The 20,542-nt window shown below is 39.2% G+C and overlaps 3 protein-coding genes across 4 annotated transcripts; all 3 read left to right on the forward strand.

Moving 5' to 3' along the window:
• Positions 1-5,024: 5,024 nt before the first annotated feature.
• Positions 5,025-8,841, forward strand: hoxa11b (homeobox A11b). The gene is made up of 2 exons (XM_084726531.1): positions 5,025-5,814; positions 7,429-8,841. The coding sequence occupies exons 1-2, from the start codon at positions 5,193-5,195 to the stop codon at positions 7,659-7,661; spliced, it is 855 nt and encodes a 284-aa protein (XP_084582657.1). The 5' UTR covers positions 5,025-5,192; the 3' UTR covers positions 7,662-8,841.
• A 3,428-nt stretch (positions 8,842-12,269) lies between these two features.
• hoxa10b (homeobox A10b) lies at positions 12,270-15,118 on the forward strand. The gene is made up of 2 exons (XM_084726530.1): positions 12,270-13,063; positions 14,410-15,118. The coding sequence occupies exons 1-2, from the start codon at positions 12,304-12,306 to the stop codon at positions 14,679-14,681; spliced, it is 1,032 nt and encodes a 343-aa protein (XP_084582656.1). The 5' UTR covers positions 12,270-12,303; the 3' UTR covers positions 14,682-15,118.
• Positions 15,119-15,266: 148 nt separating this feature from the next.
• hoxa9b (homeobox A9b) lies at positions 15,267-18,743 on the forward strand. Of its 2 annotated transcripts, none has more exons than XM_084726532.1 (2): positions 15,267-17,660; positions 18,073-18,743. In XM_084726532.1, the coding sequence occupies exons 1-2, from the start codon at positions 17,123-17,125 to the stop codon at positions 18,324-18,326; spliced, it is 792 nt and encodes a 263-aa protein (XP_084582658.1). In that variant the 5' UTR covers positions 15,267-17,122; the 3' UTR covers positions 18,327-18,743. The 2 variants fall into 2 exon arrangements, with proteins under 2 accessions (XP_084582658.1, XP_084582659.1); XM_084726533.1 differs by having other exon boundaries at positions 15,267-17,648.
• Positions 18,744-20,542: the final 1,799 nt, after the last annotated feature.

The following is a 20,542-nucleotide window of genomic DNA, read 5'->3' on the forward strand; positions in this document are numbered from 1 at the left end:
CTCAAACAGGCTTGCAACAAAACACCATTATTTAGTGACAGAGACCAAAACCTAGCAGCATAAATTACAAATCGTATTGAACAAGTAAACCATCCTGACGTTTTTTTTAAGTTTTAGAAACAAGGGTAGACAAATTCTAAGCATTAAAATTAGTCAACAGTTCCATTCTGTCAACATCAGAGCACCAGAACATTTCTGATAGGCTCAGGATAAAATTCGCATAATTCAGACAACCTATTGTCCTCCTATAGACGTTTTTAAATCTGCCAATTTCAAGGGACAGAGCAATAATTCCTGCTCTCAGCTGTGCAACTTAAGTCCTTTGGCTCCTTGATAAATTTTCCACAACGTTAAGATTCAGTATTGTGCTTGAGTTCAATCGCAATTTTGGTTTTGACAAAATATATTTTAACGATTTTGCTCCAAACCTAGTAAGCAACTTTCTCCTAACTGTGCCCATGCTTTATGATAGATCATAACTATATTTTAACGAACCGTGCTCAAAAATGACATAAAGCTCTTTTACTCATCCAGAACTGGACGTTTTACTGTTTTCTGACACAAAGAAAAACAAAAAACAATCACAAAGAAAAACTTTTTTGCTCATTTAAACTCGACTTAAAGAACTGATAGCTGTGTGTGTGTGTGTGTGTGTGTGTGTGTGTGTGTGTGTGTGTGTGTGTGTGTGTGTGTGTGTGTGTGTGTTTGTGTGTGTGTTTGTTTGTGTGTTTGTGTGTGTGTGTGTGTGTGTGTGTGTGTGTCTGTTTGGCCGGCCCTGAGTGCTGTTGAACGTTGTGCAATGAACTTCAGACAAAAACAAAAATCCTAAGTTGTGAATCAAATACAGTTAAAGGAAAATGCTACCGAAGAAAATCCAGATCTTCCGCAAACAAAAAAACAAAAACAGATAAATCAAAACACTAATGAGACAGATTTGCCAAGATGTCACCTCTGGATATTTTTCCTTCCATAATCAAATGCATTAACGCATTTAGCTCTGGATGAAAATGTTTTGCAAATTTCACATTTGTCTCTGGCTACTGGAAGATTTTATTTAAATGATTTTTAATGATTTTTCCCCACATTTGTTGCGTCACACCACACGTTGCGACTGTATTTAGTGATACATTTGTGTTGCTCTTCTTTTCGTGTCTTCATAACAGAGATGTGATGCAACAAAACTGAATTTAGCAACATTACAACATAGCTGGACAATGATAACGATGGACAATAACTCTTGAAAGTGAAAACAGTCAGACAGGCAGTGTAGTGATTGATGTTTAATTTGAGCTCACTCTCTGGACATCATCCCTGCTGCCTTTAACAGTTTCATCACATCTGACTTTCGTAAATGTGAGGATGAATTTGTGAAGCCAGAAAGTTTTATTAGTTTTCTTTTCTTTTTCTTTTTTTTTTTCCAAGTTGTTGTGTTTTATAGCAGCTTCAGCTGTAAACCCCCCAACAGTGCGCTGCTTCCGGAGACCCCACCCCCTTGTCAGAGTGCACCATCTTTTTCTGTTCGGTTTCTTTACACCTTGATGACATCAAATGCTCAGCAGCTCTCTGGTGTTTGTTGACTGTTCAATTTGAATTATTTTCATACTTCTAAGGAGATCGTGTACACTTTAGAAACCATGGAGTGTGTGGTGGGCGCATGACAAGTCCTTAAAAACAGATTGATCTTAAAGAATTCATTATCAGTAAACCTCACGGGATACTTTTGTTTCAGTCACCAAATCTTGTCATTTTAAATAAATTAGTTGTCTTCAGGGTCGTTTTTCTGGCACCAATAAACAAAATACTGGAAGTAATTTCACAGCTTTATTTTAAGTAATAAATCGGTTTGTTTCTTCTTTATATATACCTTCAAATGATCATAAATATTAGTTAAGTGAAGGCATTTAGAAATGTTTTGTTGTTTGGTTTCTTGAACAGTTTCCTATGAATGCATCATCCAAATGTCAACACTGTAGACTCATCACCAAATTCAAAATACGGGATTGAAACTTGCTGTCGCTGCCTTATTGATCTGTATCTCCTTTAATTCACTGACAAACCACACTTAGAGTTGTACTTTTTAAAATTTTATTTCTTGCATTAGTATACAAACATTTAAATGAATTAGGCATATTTTCCGATGGATTTAGATTCATAAAGATTACAGGTCTGTCTTTTTATGTCTTGTTCAAACTCTTCAATAATATTCCCTTTAATTTATTTAGTGCAATCATCACAGTTTGGGCCTTTAAGCTGGAAATCTTACCCGACTCATTCTACCTAAATATTAGCAAATGCCCCCTTGTGAAATGAACCCAGGAACCAGGGAAAAGGCAGGAGGCGCACAGATTTTCAGGCAGTTAAACTGAACCACATTCCTCCTAAAGTGTCGGAGGAAAATTAAGAGAAACCAAGAAAACTGTTTATTTTTTAAAACCGCCTCTACCTGCCTCTATGAGTGACTGCCATATTTACATGTATTTTAATAACAGAGTTTTGCATTTTCTGCCACGCTGAGTAAATTTTGTACATTTTTTTTTGTTCTTGTACTGCTGACTAAAGGCCCTCCATCTTCGCTGCAGCTGAACTTCTAAAGGTGACTCAGAAACGACCGACTAGCCTTGACTTTCATGCAATCTTCAGCAATGCTATTTTATAAATTACATAAACAAATCAAAATAAAGGGTTTATTTTAACCTCTTAAATTCACAGTATTAACCCTTTTAGGCTGTCATTACACCCCCCCCCCCTCATTTTTATTTTTCATTTAATAATTTCGAACTGATTACCAAAGTGGATGTAGGGAAAATGAGAATTTTTTTTTTTTTTTTTAATATAGAAAATGTTTGTGTCCCCCTGGCACGATAACCGGCTGGAGGTCAAGGTTTACCAGCTTTTTGTTTACACATATACTACTCGATCTAATGAAAACAGTTTCACTTATATTAGTGGATTAATGCACATTTATTGGCTCGAGTTAAACCGTGTAACCCAATAGTGTGGTTGGGTCTGTTTGAAAACTGCGCTGTGAGGCGTAAAAGGAAAGCAGGTTTTAATGCAGCCTCGGCCTGACTGCTGACGCTGCGTGCGAGTGACTGAATAATTCACAAAATAAGTAAAGAGGGGAATTGTCGTCTGAATTATTTATCATGTGCGACTATTTCAAATGCCAAATGAACGAGCAGTCACACAGTGATAACACAGCCGCCGAATGGAGTTCAATCAGAAACAGCACCTGGGCAGAGTGAAATATTACACAGTCTCCTAATGCTTCCCTGCACAGGACAAATTCACACGCTTTGATGTATGAAAAGTGAATTTGGACTAAATTCGGAAAAATTGGCTGCATAACAGGATTAGTGATATGTGACACATGTACCCACTTACTCAGCAGTGATGACAAATGAAAATGGATTGGAGTGTGGGAAATAGCCCGTGTCCAAAGCTTTATATTGGGCGTTGCAAGGAGAGAACAGGCCATGCAAAGACTGGAGCCCCTTCGGCAAATACCTTTTATTATTAGTCATAGCCTGTGAACAACATCTGTATGTTTACATTAAACTGTGTCGTGGCTGCGTTTATATCAGCTGATTACCCTCATATGAACTTCATTCAGGCTGCTTCTGGTCATCTTCTAATTTAGATGGATAAGTTCTGCACTAGTATATGCAAGCGTAGGAAGAAAGAAGTGCATATCAAATATAAAATACGATTAAATAACACACCAAGTAACAAAACATGAATCAAAATAGCACAGAACAAATAGTAGAAAAGCCTTGAAAAACCCTATAGATAATAGGTATATATCTATAGAATATCTATAGGCTATAATGAACAATTTAAAGCATATACTATAATATACAACAAATATATACTAAAGTAGAAATACATATTTACATTACAGAAGTTGCGTGCAAATGTGGAGGTTTTTATGAATTAAAAATCCAAAGAGAGAGCGTAGTTTGTGCAAAATAACGATGAGCAACGTTACTGAAGCAGTTTTCATCCCAACATTTCATTTATGTATTGAATCATCCATGCTGTTAGTCTTAGAGCACAATACGCCTGAGTTTGGATGGTTCAGTGCAAGAGTAAATGATAAACATCTAAAATATCAACTTTTACGCGCAGAGGAAGACAAAACCAGCATGCAAACAAACCTACATTTGTGCATCATGAGTCGAGCTGGTGTGCTTTAATGACTGCATGGTCCACACAAACACATAGCAAATATAAGAGAAATAACTAAGCCTGACTTTACAGTCTATTGTCTTTTTGTCCCGGGGTGCCAAACTGGACTGATGCCCGACATGAGTGCAGCATGACTCGCATTACTCTGCCACTTGTGGACGAGATTAGTCTAAATATATCCAGAGGAGCGCTGGTAAATTCACGTGCAGAGACGACGAATTCATACCTGCCATGGTCTCGATGATGAAATAATCTAAAATAGATTTAATTGGCTAAAATATCTTCCATAGTAACTGACCCATGAGTGCTACAGGGCCACAATTCTCTTAAATATGACCTGTCATATCAAACTCAACAAGTTCTCTAGTTTAGCCTATTAAATGTTATTTGTGGCACAAAGATTAAGCTTTATGTGCATAACAAAGTCTAAACCGTGATACACTGAATCTAAAATTATCATCTTCGTCTTAAAAATGTTTCAGACATGTCTGCAAAGGTTAAGGTTAGGGTTAAGGTGAGGGTTAGGTTTAAAAACAAATTAAATGGTTTAAAAATAAAAGGCAGGTTAACCAGCTTGGTGTGAAATTGGATACAATTCTCCGTTTGGTTCTCCCTTGTAATGTGGTAATTTAAGGATGATAATCTGTAGATATATAGAAGAAGCTCTCTAATGAAGAAAAAAAACGTGTTTCAAATAGTTAGCTCTTTCAAAATACGCTTAATTGGGTCGATGCAAAATTCCCTCTCAGTATTTTTCCCTCAGAGGTCTACTTTCTAAACTCATTGACTCATATAGACTACACACACGTTGAGGCGTAGGCTATCTGTCATTTTGTGCCAGTGGTCACATGGCTTTGGCCCTCAGGAATGGATAGAGATGGATCCCCACGTCAGCTTGTACGTCTAAGGATTTCTGCTCTAGCAGTCTGCCTCAAAGTGACTGGAGCGCAGCGCCGCGGAGGAACTATGTGCGGATTATTATAGGACGTTTCCAACAGCAGAATATGGATTTTGATGAGCGCATCTCTGGCTCCAATATGTATTTACCGAGCTGCACTTACTACGTCTCCGGAGCCGACTTCTCGGGTCTCCCTCATTATTTAACCCAAAGCCAGTCCTCCTGCCCCATGACATACCCCTACCACCAGTCCTCAGCGCTGCCACAGGTCCCGTCCGTCAGAGATGTGGCGTTCAGAGACTATGGGATTGATGCCTCCAGTAAATGGCACCACAGCAGGGGGACCCTATCACACTGCTACACCGAGGACATGGTGCACAGGGACGGGTGGACGAGCCCGACCTCACGGGGAGGGGAGATCCTGGTGAAAGGCAGCAGCTCTAGCAGCGCCAGCAGCCACTCGGGGTCCTCCAATAACCCGACACCCAGCTTCTATGGCAGCGTGGGCAGGAACGGAGTCCTGCCTCAAGCTTTCGACCAGTTCTTCGACACCGCTTACGGGAGCGCGGAGAATAACAACAGCACAACACCGACAGCAGCAGCACAAGCAGCGGACGCGGCCAAAACAAGCCCCGCTCCGGCTCACCCGGGCTCGGACACGGCGGAGGAGAGCTTCAGCCCCAAGTCGTCCTCCGGCCACAGCGAGGAGAAGCAGAGCAAGAGCAGCAGTGAGTATGTTCCCGAGAAAAATCTAGCAGCGTTGCTCTTAAAGCGTTTTATATGCTGTTTTATAAGCACGTAAGGTTTATGGAGGGCCTGCAGATTTACCCTATAACAAAACTATGTTATAAACGGCAAGATCACGTGCTTGGGATTGAAATTGGCCGTGAAGACTTTGGCGTTAAGCTTGTCTTCCAACATTTCAAACAAGATCTCCACTTCTTACTCCAAATGTGCGCGTAAATATCCCTGTAAACTTCATTTATATGACAAACCATGTGGAAATGACAAAACATTTTACAAAAATCCTAAATCTCTTATATGTGATATCATCTATTATTATTCATTATTCTTCATCATATTTCTTTTAACATGTATATGTTTAGATTTTTTCATTTATTTAGTGTATAGTTTTATTTGAAAAAAAAAAAAAGAGAATTGCTCACAAACATTTGACAGACACCCCCACCCACCCCACCCCCACACATACTGCCTATTTAATATGCAAGAAAACATCTATACAGGGGATTATAGTTCCAAGTTGAATGGTAAAATAAACACACAAATACAAAAATAAAAGCACATATACACACGAATAAATACAAAACACTATATACACATACATACTTAAATAAATAAATCAATTTTGGGGATGTTCTAGGCTGCTTTATCTTCAGTTCTTCTATGCGTTGAGAGATTTCTTTTTATTGTCATTACACAGCGTACAGCGAAAGAAAGTAGTAGTGCATTTACACACACCAGACAAAAGTTAAAATAAGAAATTGACAAATATAAACATATAAAAATATTAATAATTTTATAGGTGTAACCCATGAAAACAGTAAGAGTTTATTGTCGTAACAGCACATCTGGATATTCCAGGCAGTAAAATAGAGGATTAGAAATAATACGGAATATACACAAGGTGCAGTTGGATGTAAACATATGTGCAGGTTCAATACATACGAAATACTAAATGGTGCATGTAGAATGGTATTTTTGATTGACACTGTACTTCATCTATTCTAATTTAAGGAATTCTGTTTGGATTTATAATTTGGATTATTCCAGACTGATTGAAGCGAGCAGCTGAGGCATTTTAATCTAACTTTGGAGGAGATTTAGGTTTAAACCCTGGTACTTATTCAAAGATAAATATTTACAAATTCTCTGGATTTGCCAGGATTTAATTCAACAACTGTTTCCCATGGAAATTCGCCTCCCTGCCACTTAAACAACAGTTTTTTACGCACAGTGAAATCAAAAGCGGACAATACAAGAAGCATACCAGATACATGACACTCATGCCTGTTTGCTTTAGGCCCTCACTCCTAAATGGCAGCCAGTATGGTTTTACACAGATTTCAGTAAGTTTTCACCACTTCCGACACGCAATCTGTCATATCCAACATGTCCAACTATCAAGTCCAGTCTTTGTTTACAAATCTCGGTCCTGCAGGCCTGCATGAGAGGAGGGAGACACTTGAACTCCACAGCTCATGTTAGACCACCATCGCTGCTGCTGCTTCAAACCTGGAAATAGACTAATGATTTCATGTTGTTGCAATGTGTGTATAAGATATTAAGTGTTGACCTTTTCTTTAATTCATTCTGTTTCTCAGGTGGCCAGAGGACGCGTAAGAAGAGGTGTCCATACTCAAAGTATCAGATCAGGGAACTGGAGAGGGAGTTCTTTTTCAGCGTTTACATCAACAAAGAGAAGCGTCTGCAGCTCTCACGGATGCTCAATCTGACAGATCGCCAGGTCAAAATCTGGTTTCAGAACAGGAGGATGAAGGAGAAGAAACTGAACAGAGACCGTTTACAGTACTACACCACAAACCCCCTGCTATAAAAACTCAACAAAGACTGTCACTGGCATGAAGCCATGAATGCAAACCCCCCATCTACAACTACACAACTACATCTGATCTGGACAAGAGGAAGAGTTTTTAATGATGTGTCCGACTTCATAAAGAATTCTACTATTTATACACTATTTTGTCATTAAACACCGTTGACTCTATTATTATTATTATTATTATTATTATTATTATTATTATTATTATTATTATTATTATTATTATTATTATATAGGTCTGTTAATCTGCTTGCCCGACCAATGATCAACAATTTTCCAAATTTTAAAGTTACGTGGTTGCGTGTATGGTGTGCTTACGCGGAATTCCCTTAATATTATTTAATAGCACACACGGAGATAATAACACATTTGAAGATTATTGTACTGCAAATATTAAAAAACGTATTTTTTTCCCCTTAAAATTAAAGTTAAAATTGTTTTTACGCACGCACGCGCAACTTTTCTGTCCAGAAAATTTGACGTCAAGCTACTACCATCCTTTCTCTCTCTCTCTTTTAACTTTATTGTATAAATACAACACAGCTGACTGGAAACTATTTTGGTGTGTTTTGGAATTACTATAATATAAACCTCCACCTCATCTGACACTGTTGGTAGGGACCAACTGTACCCAAAAATTTCATGCATTTTAAACCTGACATTTAACATCTGCGCCTGATCCTTCAGTACAAGCGCTTTGTTGAGCTCTTCTTGGCCGTAAAGTTGGATTAATCTCGAAGGCACTGATAAAAACGAAAGAAAAATCCACAAATGAAACATAATCCCACATTTTGCTTTATATGTCAGCACGTGGATCGTATCAGGTGCATGATATGTTAGTCTGATTCTTTTTATTCCCTCATGGCTGGAAATGGGATCCGCTGCAGTTATTATTTGATATCCATTACACAGAGTTCATTCATTTTCTAGGACGATGTGGAAGGGCTGATTTTTGACCTAACACGCCTGTTAGGGCTCACCGCAACAATCCTGACACTTCTTTGAACGCACATAGATGTAGAGCTGCAATGATTAGTCGACTCACTGATCAGTCATTGAAAGAAAATTAGTTGTCAGCTATTTTGATAATCCAGTTATCATTTCAGTCATTTTTTAAGCAAACATGTCAAACATTTGCTGTTTCTAGCTCATTAAATGTGAGTATTTTCTTTTTTTCTCCTCTTTTTTCATTTCTTTGTCACTGATGACAGTAAATGAAGAGTCTTTTGGTTTTGGACTGTTGGTTGGACAAAAGAAGCATCTCAAGGCGTCTTTTGGGGTTCTGGGAATTTGCTATGAGCATTTTTCACAATTTAGTGACATTAAAGACTAAGTGATTAATCAATTAATCGTAAAAAATATTTGGCATGAAAATAATTGTTATTTTAGGCCCCACTTCAAAGTAGAAAGACTATATCCGTTGAATCCCTAACAGCCTATGTAGACTCATCAGGCAGTGACAGTGGGGTAAATAGGGCAAACTCCATCACTTTTTCAATAGTCACTATCTATATGGTAATTTATTTATTACCTAGAGTGCTTTAATCCAAATGTTCTACATCTGTTTGAGACAAAAATAAACAGGTTAGGAATTCAGGCCATCAAGATTTATGTTAACCTGCAAAGGAAGATAGAATGAAGCCCGCGCAGATGTAAAGATGGGTAAAAACTGGCTTCAGGTGGCTTTATATCCACCAGCAGGCCCCTTGAAAACAACTTGAATAGCCTGCCATAAGCTAATAAGGGCCCCGATGCCTTCCTTATACCGTGCATCCTGTGGGGCTCCGAGGAATGCCGCTTTGATTGCTGCACATCCTCCCAGTTGCTCCAGTAACTTGGCCATAAAACGCGGATTCGTCTGGAGCATTTGGAGTGTAGTGCAATAAAGCGTCTGAGACCAAGGTTATTAACTGTGACTAAGGGGCTGAAAAACAACGGCTGGCTGGAAGCATTCAAAGCTTGTGTCCACGGACCTTTCTGCCGTCATTTGTTGCAGCATCTTACCGTGGTAGGAATATTCTGCGTTTGTTCTGTCTTGTGTTGCAGTGTGCGGGCCTGCCGCCTGTGGCCACTGGGTGGCGCTGCTCAGATCAATGTCATTGCCGTGAATTGAGATATAAAAGAAGTTTCAGCTGCTCTAAAATATGTCACCACCTCAGGATTTCATTGTACAGGTAGGCACAGAAATATTGTCGTGTGCATTTTGTGACTAAATGGGGTTTATTAATGGGATTTGGAAAAAGGAGGGACTATTTTTCCTCGTTTATCAGCTCCATCTGCTGAAGACGCTTTTCACATGTTATGATTTAATGAAAACATTACTGCAAATATTTACCAGAAGTAAATAGTGCAATATGTTTATTTGTTTCTCTGAGCACGAAACTTAATCCATGTTCTCAGGTTGCAGCATAGCAGACGTTATAGGCCTGCATAGAGTGACTAATGGCACCAAGAAATAAGATCACAAGGGCCTCTATTCCAAACAATGTGTCTCACTAACTTTTATAATCTCCACACAGTTTAAAACCTAAATTGTACTTCTGTTTTTATAAAATGCTACATTTGATTTATGTTGTTTAGTCGTCAGGTAAACAATGTTCGCATGTGAAGACAAGAACTTGGAGACATTTTGTTCTCTTTGATATTAAGATGAAACTTGTGTGCGTCCTGTGGCCGTCATTGTGCGCGCGCCAGCATAGACAGACACAAACAGAGACATTTTGACACACAGCAGTCAGGATTTTCATTATTTTTCTCTCATTTCTTTAAAAAACGAAGTAATTGAATGAATTTTTAAAAAAATATGTTTTATGGGAATAATAATATAAGCTCACCCACTGCGCACTCTGAAACATCACAGGAAATATCCAATAGGGTTAATGATTATTATCATTCATTGGGGCCAGACTGCAGCAGGTTTGACGCCATATAAAATGGCTGTACATAAACTGTAGCTCTCATTTCTAGACTTTATGGCTCCAGACTTAAAGGAAAAATGGAGGTGGCCGATGTTGTATTTCAGGGTGAACCCACCTTTGGAGACATTTTTATGCTGACCTAAAGCTGTAGGCCTGTGTTATAAACTCCTAACCTATTGACGCTCTAAGGAAGCCTGGGTTGATGAATTTCTGACTTTTTATTTTAATTTTATTTTAAATATCGTAGCTGTCTAGGCCAACGATTTGTGTTTACCTTATGTAATGAGCACCAACCAATATTAAGTTTTCATTTACTTGGACGGCGGACTTGTATCACAAAGTGGTCCATAACAGATTATTATTGGCCTTGTGTAACTGATGCTAAATGTAAATGGTTTACTTAAATATATATATTTAAAACTATATGTATATATGTATATATATATATATATATATATATATATATATATATATATATATATATATATATATATATATATATATATATATATATGTATATATGTATAGTTTTTTCACACACACACACACATATATATGTTTTTGTTGTTGTTTACTGGCTGATTCGTGATTACTAGTTTACTATTATTATTATTTTTTTTTTTAACTAGGCCTGTTGTCTAAATGAAAAGCTGAAAAGCATAAAGACTATATAGAGGGAAGCGGCGAAGATCTTTTATATATCAAGATTAAATTATTTTAAAAGGCGCATTGCGCATTTTGTTCATGGCAAGAATTGATTTTACGAGGTGTTGGTTTGAGATAAAAAGAAAATGTATATTTAAAATAATGAAGATTATGTGTATTTGGGCCCTGGACATACGTGTGTATTTTCTGGAAAAATAGCAAGTAAATGTGTGGAGAAACTCTTACAAATTCCCAGTGGTTCTTTAAGGAGGTAATAGCAGGATTAACAAGATTTAATCTATTCAGTAACGAACTTAATTTCTTACAGTCTTGCCAGTGTTAGGTGACAACTGAGAAAAGTGTAGCTCCAGAGCATTGTCCAGCTAGCGTGTCTGCGCGTCACCTTTATAAACACCCAACAGGGCCTTTGCAGTAAAAGGTGTCTGGACGCAATCAAGGCATTTTGCACCCACAATATTCACAGCAAGATAAACCTGGATGACTCTGAAGCAAGTGACTCTGCACTGGTTTGACCAGGAATGTGACAACATTAAACCTGTGTGCACACTGCTTTTGGTCAGTCCATGAGGAATTTTAAAAATAGCCCAATAATAATCATCAGAGCAGCACAGGAAGGGTTAAGGGTCCCTCGACCAAAGAGTCACACAGGACCTTTTGGATTTTTGATGCACCCTGTGCTTCTCAGAGGCACCCTTCATTTTTACAGTGCTGTAAAAGTGGCCATAAAGCGGTGCATTGTACATAATTGTTAGGGACAGCTTTCAACAACTAAGTTGTCAAATAAGGGTTGTTGTTGTTAAATTTACATAGGCAGCTCTGGGCTTATAGGTGGCTCAAAATGTGAGATTCAAAAGGAGATTTAAAGATTTTACCTAAAAGCCTCTGATGCACCACAGTTTTCTCTTTACTTAGCCTAAAACAAAATATACGACACAGTGGAGCTCCCCGGCCGGACTGGGAGGAGTCTGCAGTCGCCTGGTGTTTTAATTGGCTGCAGGCTACAGTGAGAAGCGTGAGTATCAGTAATTATTCAGCAATGTTTTGCACAAGAAATGTCAGCCAGAAAGGGCTATCTTCATCCTCCGTCAAATTACACCACAACGATGACATGCCCCAACAACCAGGCTGGAAACTCGTTTTTCGTGGACTCTTTAATCAACGTGAGAACCGACAGCGGTTCATATTACCAAAGTAACGGCGTGTATTTGCCACCAGCGTCGGAATATTCTTATGGACTCTCCGGTGGCTCGTGTTTCCCGGGGATCGGTAAGCGCAACGAGCCGAGCACCCAAAGCGTGATTCCGTCTCCTGCTCCGTATGTTCAAGGGATGGAAACGTGGCTCGAGACATCGAGATCCTGCCGGGTGGATCAGCCCAGCGGCCAGCATATGGCTCAGTGTTCCTTCTCACCGAGTATAAAAGAGGAGAGCGCATACTGTCTTTATGAGTCTGACAAATGTCCTAAAGGAGCCACAGTAGATGACATTTCCTACTCGACCGCATCATGCCCGGTCCCGGGCTACTTTCGTCTGTCTCAGACATACACGTCCTCCAGGCTGTACCATGACGTCCAACCAAACATGAATCACTTTACTCTGCAGCGACCAGCACGCCTGGACAGCCAGCAGTCCTCCCAGCAGCCCCAGGCTGCCTCTAGTGAGCCGGAGCGAAGGGAGAGCCACGAGGAGGCGCCTGTCCCTGCGCCCTGCGTCCCGGCCAGAGAGGAGGACAGCCGCCTGTCCTCGGAGGGCTCATCCTCTCCTGAGCCCGCTGAGACATGCAGTGCGGAGTGTCCAGAAAAGTCCGTCAAAGGTGAAGAGACGACGCATATTGTAGAGATAAAAACAAAGGCATAAAGGGCATGCACGTATATATTTTTTAGGTTCCTATTGTTATTTAAATCACCACAGAGGACTGCATGAACATGAAGGCTGATTTTCTATCATAATATTACTATTTAGGTCAACAGTCAGCCACGAACAGGTGCGCGTTTATCGGCTATTTACCGGTTTATCTGGCATGAGGCGAAATTGAACGTGACTTAACCAATCAGAGCCGAGGATCAGAGCTGTTGTGCTTTATTAGCTGTTTTTTTACACCACAAATAGGCTGCCATAGCTATGCTCTATTACAATGCAACTCAAACAGGCCCATTATTGGATTTATTTTAACAACTACGAAGTTTTGGTAATTAAAAAGAATATTAACTACTCTTGAATTTTTAAAGGTAGAATCAGTAGGATTTGTCCGAGCTGTTTGTAAATGAACCAGAGAGATAGTTTTTTGAGTCTTATTCCCAGGATGTCAAATGCAGACATTATGGTTTGACAAAGCCGCCCGAGAACAGCAAAAAATGAGAAAATTAGAAAATAACAGGCAAAGGCCAGGGTCTCTGCTGATTCAATGCGCTCCACAGACTTCTAGTGGGTCATAAGTGACGATTGAAAGGTATTATGTATATATGTGTCAATACATTTTTTTTTTTTTTTTAGAAAAATGTTGCTTTAAATATTACTAGGGTTTCATGATTAACATCAAGGCTGTTCCAGTGCAGTCCAGGCCTCGCTAGAATTTTAGCACACTGTGCAGACTGTGTTTTATGTCTTAATAAACGTGCAGTTAGCCACAGGCTGCTGTGGTTAAGGCTGCTTAACGGGGCAAATAGCAGTTTCTGGTAAAATGCTGAATTGCAGCTATATCTATATAGCTGTATGGTGGTGCGTAAAATGGTAGTAAAATCAAATAGAAGACAGAAATCAGGCATTATACAGGTATTAATTCTCTATGGCTGTGTAGTAGGTGTCAGTTCAAACTGTAGAATTTATATATCAAACCCATCTTCAGCTTTCTGCAGTTTACAGACTTTGTAACATTTGTTCAGGGACTATAGACGAAAAATAGCCTCTTGGCGCATATTCAGCCATGTTTAGTAATGTGCATTGTCACTGTTAAATAAACCAATAGATACAAAAAATAAATAAAAGGAAATACACGTCTTTATTTAGTCGGCATGTCAGGTTCTGTTTATCTTGCATTTTGAATTTTATGGCTCCATAATTTCTATCAAATATGTGAGGCTTCCCTCCAGGTATGATGTTTGTTTTGTCTTTTTGTTTTTTTTGTCACACCTGTTGCCTAATGTCCTTTCTCGTTTTCAGATGGAAAAATTGAAAGTACGGCAAACTGGCTCACAGCTAAGAGTGGCCGAAAGAAGCGCTGCCCCTACACTAAGCACCAGACTCTGGAGCTGGAGAAGGAATTTCTCTTCAACATGTACTTGACAAGAGAGCGTCGCCTGGAGATCAGCCGCAGTGTGCACCTCACTGACAGGCAAGTCAAAATCTGGTTCCAAAACAGGAGGATGAAACTGAAAAAAATGAGCCGGGAGAACAGGATCCGAGAGCTCTCCAGCAACTTCAGTTTCTCATGAGACTGTCTGTGTCTTTGGCGCCCTCCTGCATCCATGGCAAGGGCGCCTGTGCAGACTGAGCCCCCCACCCAACTGTGAGAATGTCCATGGAAAATAGGACCCTACTGCTAACTTATTGATTGTTGTTCTTCCTTTATTTTCACGTCTTGTTTTATTTTGTCGTGGATATGTATTTATAAATGGCTACATTTGTAACGTTGATCCATTGTGTTTAAAACTGTTCAGAATGTGACCACAATGTTTCAGAGCTTCAGGCTTGTACATATTGTATATTCAACCTGAGTGAACCATTGGAATTTGCATGCTGGACTAACTCTTGGGATACTTGTGTTACAGTTACATGTAGGCCTTTATGTGACAGTTGAAGCACCCAAGAGGTCTGATGAATATTTGCACATTTTGCTGGTCAAATTAATAAAACTATCCCTGCAACTGCAGACTTCTTATTTCATTCAGAAAGACAGATTAGACGCCGGGCGCTGTTTAAATCTTAAATCTGGCACAGTTACAGCGCACGGTGCTAATGCCTTTGTGTTTTGGACTGGGTCCGCTTTGTGCACAGTAAATATTATTACAGTAGTAGAGGGTGATGTTCTTCATAGTTTAGGCCTGTGATGGATGTCTGGCGGCTGTGCACACTTCGTTGCTTTTTGTCCTTGACACCAGACTTAAATTTAAACCACGCAGTGAGTGAGGCACCAGTGTTTTTTTCATTGTTATTATAAACTGTATTTTACATTATGAATTAGTGCCCTGTTGTTGAAAAAACGAAGACCAACACTATTTACTATTTTTTTCATGGTAAAATCCTTAATTCTAATGTCTAAGTAACGGCGCAAAAAGACTAAAATTTTACAAAATGTTGCAACAGAGCCTGAGACTTGCCGCACACAACAAATCACGAATAAATAAACTGTCTGAATATTGTCTTTTGCGCATTTTCAGATGTTTAAAATGTTTACACTTGTTATACTGAGAAACTACACATTTTTCACACTTGGATAACACCAAAAACACATTATAACAGATATCCCTGAAGAGGAGAGCGGGCTGTTGCGTGGTTTAGGTAGTCTCATGTTGTTGGGCTATAATATTTCTCCCACAACAAGAAACTGCCTTGATTACCTCAGTAAAACTCGTCGCATCATGAGAAGTGAATCACTATTAATTACTGGTCGGATTTATTAATAATAATTTGGCGCAGAGTGCTTTCAAACACATAAAAAAAAATATTCCAAAAAGTGCAATAAAGTGTTATTGTTGTGCGTAAAATGAACTCTTGATATGATTTTTCTGTTTTTTAATTATGAAGATAAATTCTGCATCTTGACATGGTATATTTAATCTTAGAGATGCAAAGTTTTCACCACATCTATAATTTAAGACAACCTCTGCAGAGGATTTCTGGCGTCTTTGTGTGATCTAAGCCGCAGGAAGTAAAGCTGAAGGCTGGGGAATGAAAGGATTAAGGCTTGTATATGTCCAGTGGAGGAGGAAAGGACAGACAAGGCCTCGGTTATGATCATTGCAGTCTGCCAGTTGCCTCGCCGTAGGAAATGCCGGATGCGTCTGCTTGCGCCAGAGAAAGGACACAAAGGCTGAGCTTTATTGGTGATATTTAGCTTAGACAGCCAGGTTGTAACCTGAAGAAAAACAACCCAATTGCCCGTGATAAAAAGGGCTGTTATATAGCACCCAAATAACCTCACCCCACTTTCCGTTTTAGATTGCCTTCAAAGTGTAGACCCACAACCCTGCAGACACAGCTTTGTGCATATTGGAAACTGTCCCTTAAGATGTTTTGATTTTTTAACCTCTACTGATGTTTTAAACACATCTCTGCTTGTTTTATCTTATTTTAAGAAGTCTTGAAAATATTTTATATAGCAGCAGCTAACGAGAATCAGATTTTTTTTCCCCCAAAAGTAAAAGTTTTATAGATGGAGGTCATTAAATTATTATAAGCCTTTTATTTTGAAGGATAAATCATCCCATTAGATTTTTTATGAATATATATATTTTTAAGCAAAGAGCTTGTTTGATGATTTCGCAAATGGAGGCTTTAAAGTAGCTAAAGCTCCCCCTGCTCCCCTCCATCACGACTATGTTCGATTACACCAACATAAGATCTCCTGACAAAAATCATAACGTTTATTGCTTATAAAACGTAATATTTCCCAATAAATGCACGGGGATTTGCTATTAAAATATGGTGGGGAAAATGGTGGCCATTTACTTGAGCAGCAGGCTGATTTATTATTTATTGTTCTGTCCCACGGTCACGTGTTTGGGGCGCCCTATCCAGTCTTGGGCAAGGTTCAACTTGCTGGACGCATTGAGGCTTTAGCTGGTGCAGGAAAGCAGCACATTAAATGCAATGAATCTGTTTTTTCTAAACACTGCAGAACTGTAACGTGCTATTTTTTAATTTTTGCTTTTGCATGTTTGCAATGTCGACGCTGGGAGCGAGTTATTTTGTCGAGTCGCCTGTCCTTCCTGAGCAGGAAGATATGGCACCGAGATACTCATCAGCTGCAGGGGTGGAGCAGGCGATGCTCACCGAATATGGCGGACACGAGTCTTGCCCTTTGCAGGCGAAATCTTCTATTTTTGGTGGATCTTGGAGTCCCATCTCGGCCCACGCTCCAAACACAGCCGCTCCGACCTATATACACCACCCATACACCAGCGGGGACAGCGATGGCATGTTTACGCGCTCCTGGGCGTTGGATCCGGTATCCGCGTCTCTGTGTTTGACGGGATTACCATCGACAGCCATGCATTATGAGATCAAACCAGAGCCTCTGATTGGGAGTGCTGAATGTACAACTTTGGAGACACACACACCTCTTTTGTCTGACATAGGAAACGAAGCGTCGCTTGCGGAGATTCCCTGTGAAACCACATCCACATCTAAAGCCACTGTGGAGAGTCCAGCACCAGAGGATAAGAGGGAGACGGATGCAAGTAAGCGACGCGGTATTCTCATTTTATTCTGGTCACTTTATGGTGAATGAAAATGGCATTAATGAGGATGTGAAGGAATTGTTCTGGATGGCACAGGCTTGTATTGGTGCAAAAATGTGCGTAAAATTTAGACTCAAAGAGGAACGATAGTCTTATAGCTCAGTGACACGATATTCTGTTTAAAAAAAGATTACCATGGTCTTCAGGGTGTTTGTCACGCTTTAATGTACAGATATTTCAAAAATTCAAAGCAACATCATGTGGAATTTGCTCAGTCCTCAAATAATCAAAGTAATTTATTTTACAACTATCTAATCTGCCAGGTTTAGCATGTCCTCTCCAAACTGTAAAGTCTTGTTTTTGAATCCTTTTCTGAGAGCATTAACTCTCCTGTCTCCTGGTTTTTTGACCCTCCTGTCTCCAGATAACCCATCATCCAACTGGCTTCACGCAAAGCCCACCAGAAAAAAGCGTTGCCCCTATACAAAGCACCAAATCCTCGAACTGGAAAAGGAGTTTCTATTTAACATGTACCTCCCCCGGGATCGTAGATACGAAGTAGCCAGACTCCTGAGTTTGACCGAGAGACAGGTGAAAATCTGGTTTCAGAACCGCAGGATGAAGATGAAGAAAGAAAACAAAGACCGGCGAAGGGACAGTAAACTTGTTTTGGACTGATGGCCTGAGAGGGGGGAGGTGGGTGAGGCAGAGGGAGAGGGGAGTCTGTCCTTAATATTCCTGACCTGTTACACATGTTGATGTAAAGTTTGTGCTGTTAAAATTGATGCTGGATGTTTTTCTTTTTTTAATATGATATCCAGTTTTTGATGTTTGTGAGAGGACAGTGTCTCGTCAGAACTTAGATGTGTTGTAATTTTGCGCACAGAAATAGTGAACTACACATTTGTTAACTGCATGAAATGATCCTTGACTACCTGAATGTCTGTCAGCTACCTATTTGCATTGTTTAACTTATTGTTTTTTGCAATCTAGATGTTTTTTTTAACCGTTAGGTTTTGATCCATTTGTGAAAACACTGTGCACACTTTAAATACCTCGTCGTTCCATCCAAAATAAAGAGTAGTTTGTATAGCACATTAGACAATAATTATGTCTTATTAATTTGCTGCTATTTTTGCCTTTTCGCGCATTTGTAACATATTTTAACAAAATATAAACGATAAATTAAAGAGACACACTACAACTTAGTTAATTTACTGTCCTGTTAATCATAAACATTTCAAAACTATTTCAATAACATTAGAATTTTTACTTTTATCATTGAAAATTATTTTTGACCTGAAAACCTGTATTTATTTCAGGAAAAAAAACAAAACAAAACAAATCAAAACAAAACAAACCTTTACTAGGCCCGAGTCTGCTTGCGCTTTATGGCGCAAACAACCAAAATAAACCACACACACACACACACACACACACACACACACACACACACACACACACACACACACACACACACACACACAAAACAAAAACTTCCCAAGGCCTCTCCAGATTTCTATTCTTCCCATGGAGTTGTGTGTGTAATTATAATATTTACGTAGTACAATAATATTGTCGAAATGAGAAAGGGATCTATTTGATTTTCTTTTTAGTAACTTTCTTATTTTCAAAAGTCGAGGCATCCTATTTAACCAAATATTGAATACTAAAATAGGCCAGAATAACTTGAATTATCTTTAGATATACTTGGATGATTTGATTAAATAGCTAAAATAAAATCTTCTACATGGATTGCCTACATCAAAGAGCGATGTAACAATTATTTAAAAAAAAACAAGTCACAAAAACGCCACAGCAAATTAAGACAATGGCGAAACATTTTTAAGCATTTATAGATTGGTTTGCATTTAATTATTGTCAGAATCATAACAAGTGCACATATGAATAACTTTGTAGGTCATTTTCGGCTTGTGAACGCCCTACAAACTAGATGCCCTCGTGTAATAAACCACAATCACAGCCTCAAACTGTTTATAAGGTGCGAAAACAGCAAAGCATGTAGAGGCTCAGTGACAGCAGTAAAGCAGCATTTCTATAATGAGGCTCGGGCAAACAGTCAAATATGTGATATTGTTGTAAGATACACACACACACACACACACACACACACACACACACACACACAGGAGAGGTGTAGGGTATGGCAGTATACTACAGATGGGTCTGTTTTTAAACGTCTAATTACTTTACGACTGTCTACCAACAATTAGACTGTCTCAGTGCAGAAACAGCCGTTTGTTGTTTTGTCGCAGCAACAGAACCGCACTCACACAATAACATGTTTCACACGCTGAAAAAAAATCCCAAAACATGGATTCCATCACTGTATTTCGTGAAGAAGTAGAAAATGACACCATTAAAAATAAAACGGCAAAGTTAAGAACAAAACAAAACACATAAAGAAAGAAACAAAAACACCACAAAACTTAAAGTAACAAAAAGCATCACCACCCTGATGATGGTGTCTGTGCTCCGTGCTGAGCTGAGTGTCGCTGCGCTCTGACCACCAGCAGGTGGAGGCAGCGGCTCGTCTGAAGGAGAACAATGTTCAAACTGGGTGATGCGTTCACGGTACACCAGGACCACTCCCCATTTATTACAAACCTGTACCAGTGGTGTCGTTTTTCTCGTAAATCATCTAATCCTGCTGCGTGTTCTGTTTCATTTTATCGTCATCTATGGCATAAATTGCTCATTAAAAATTCGTATTTAATTAAAGTGGAGTTCTGTTTGGCCAGGGGTTCCTTTACTTTTTATTGCAGAATCGGAGAGAGGAGCACAGCATAGTTCATCAAATGACTCCACCTTGTGCTTTTGGATAGTTTAGAACAGAGGTGTCAAACTCTTTTGAGTTCATGGGCCACATGCAG

Source organism: Lutjanus erythropterus, chromosome 9 (assembly GCF_056507025.1).
Source record: "Lutjanus erythropterus isolate fLutEry1 chromosome 9, fLutEry1.hap2, whole genome shotgun sequence".
Lineage (NCBI taxonomy): Eukaryota > Metazoa > Chordata > Actinopteri > Lutjaniformes > Lutjanidae > Lutjanus > Lutjanus erythropterus.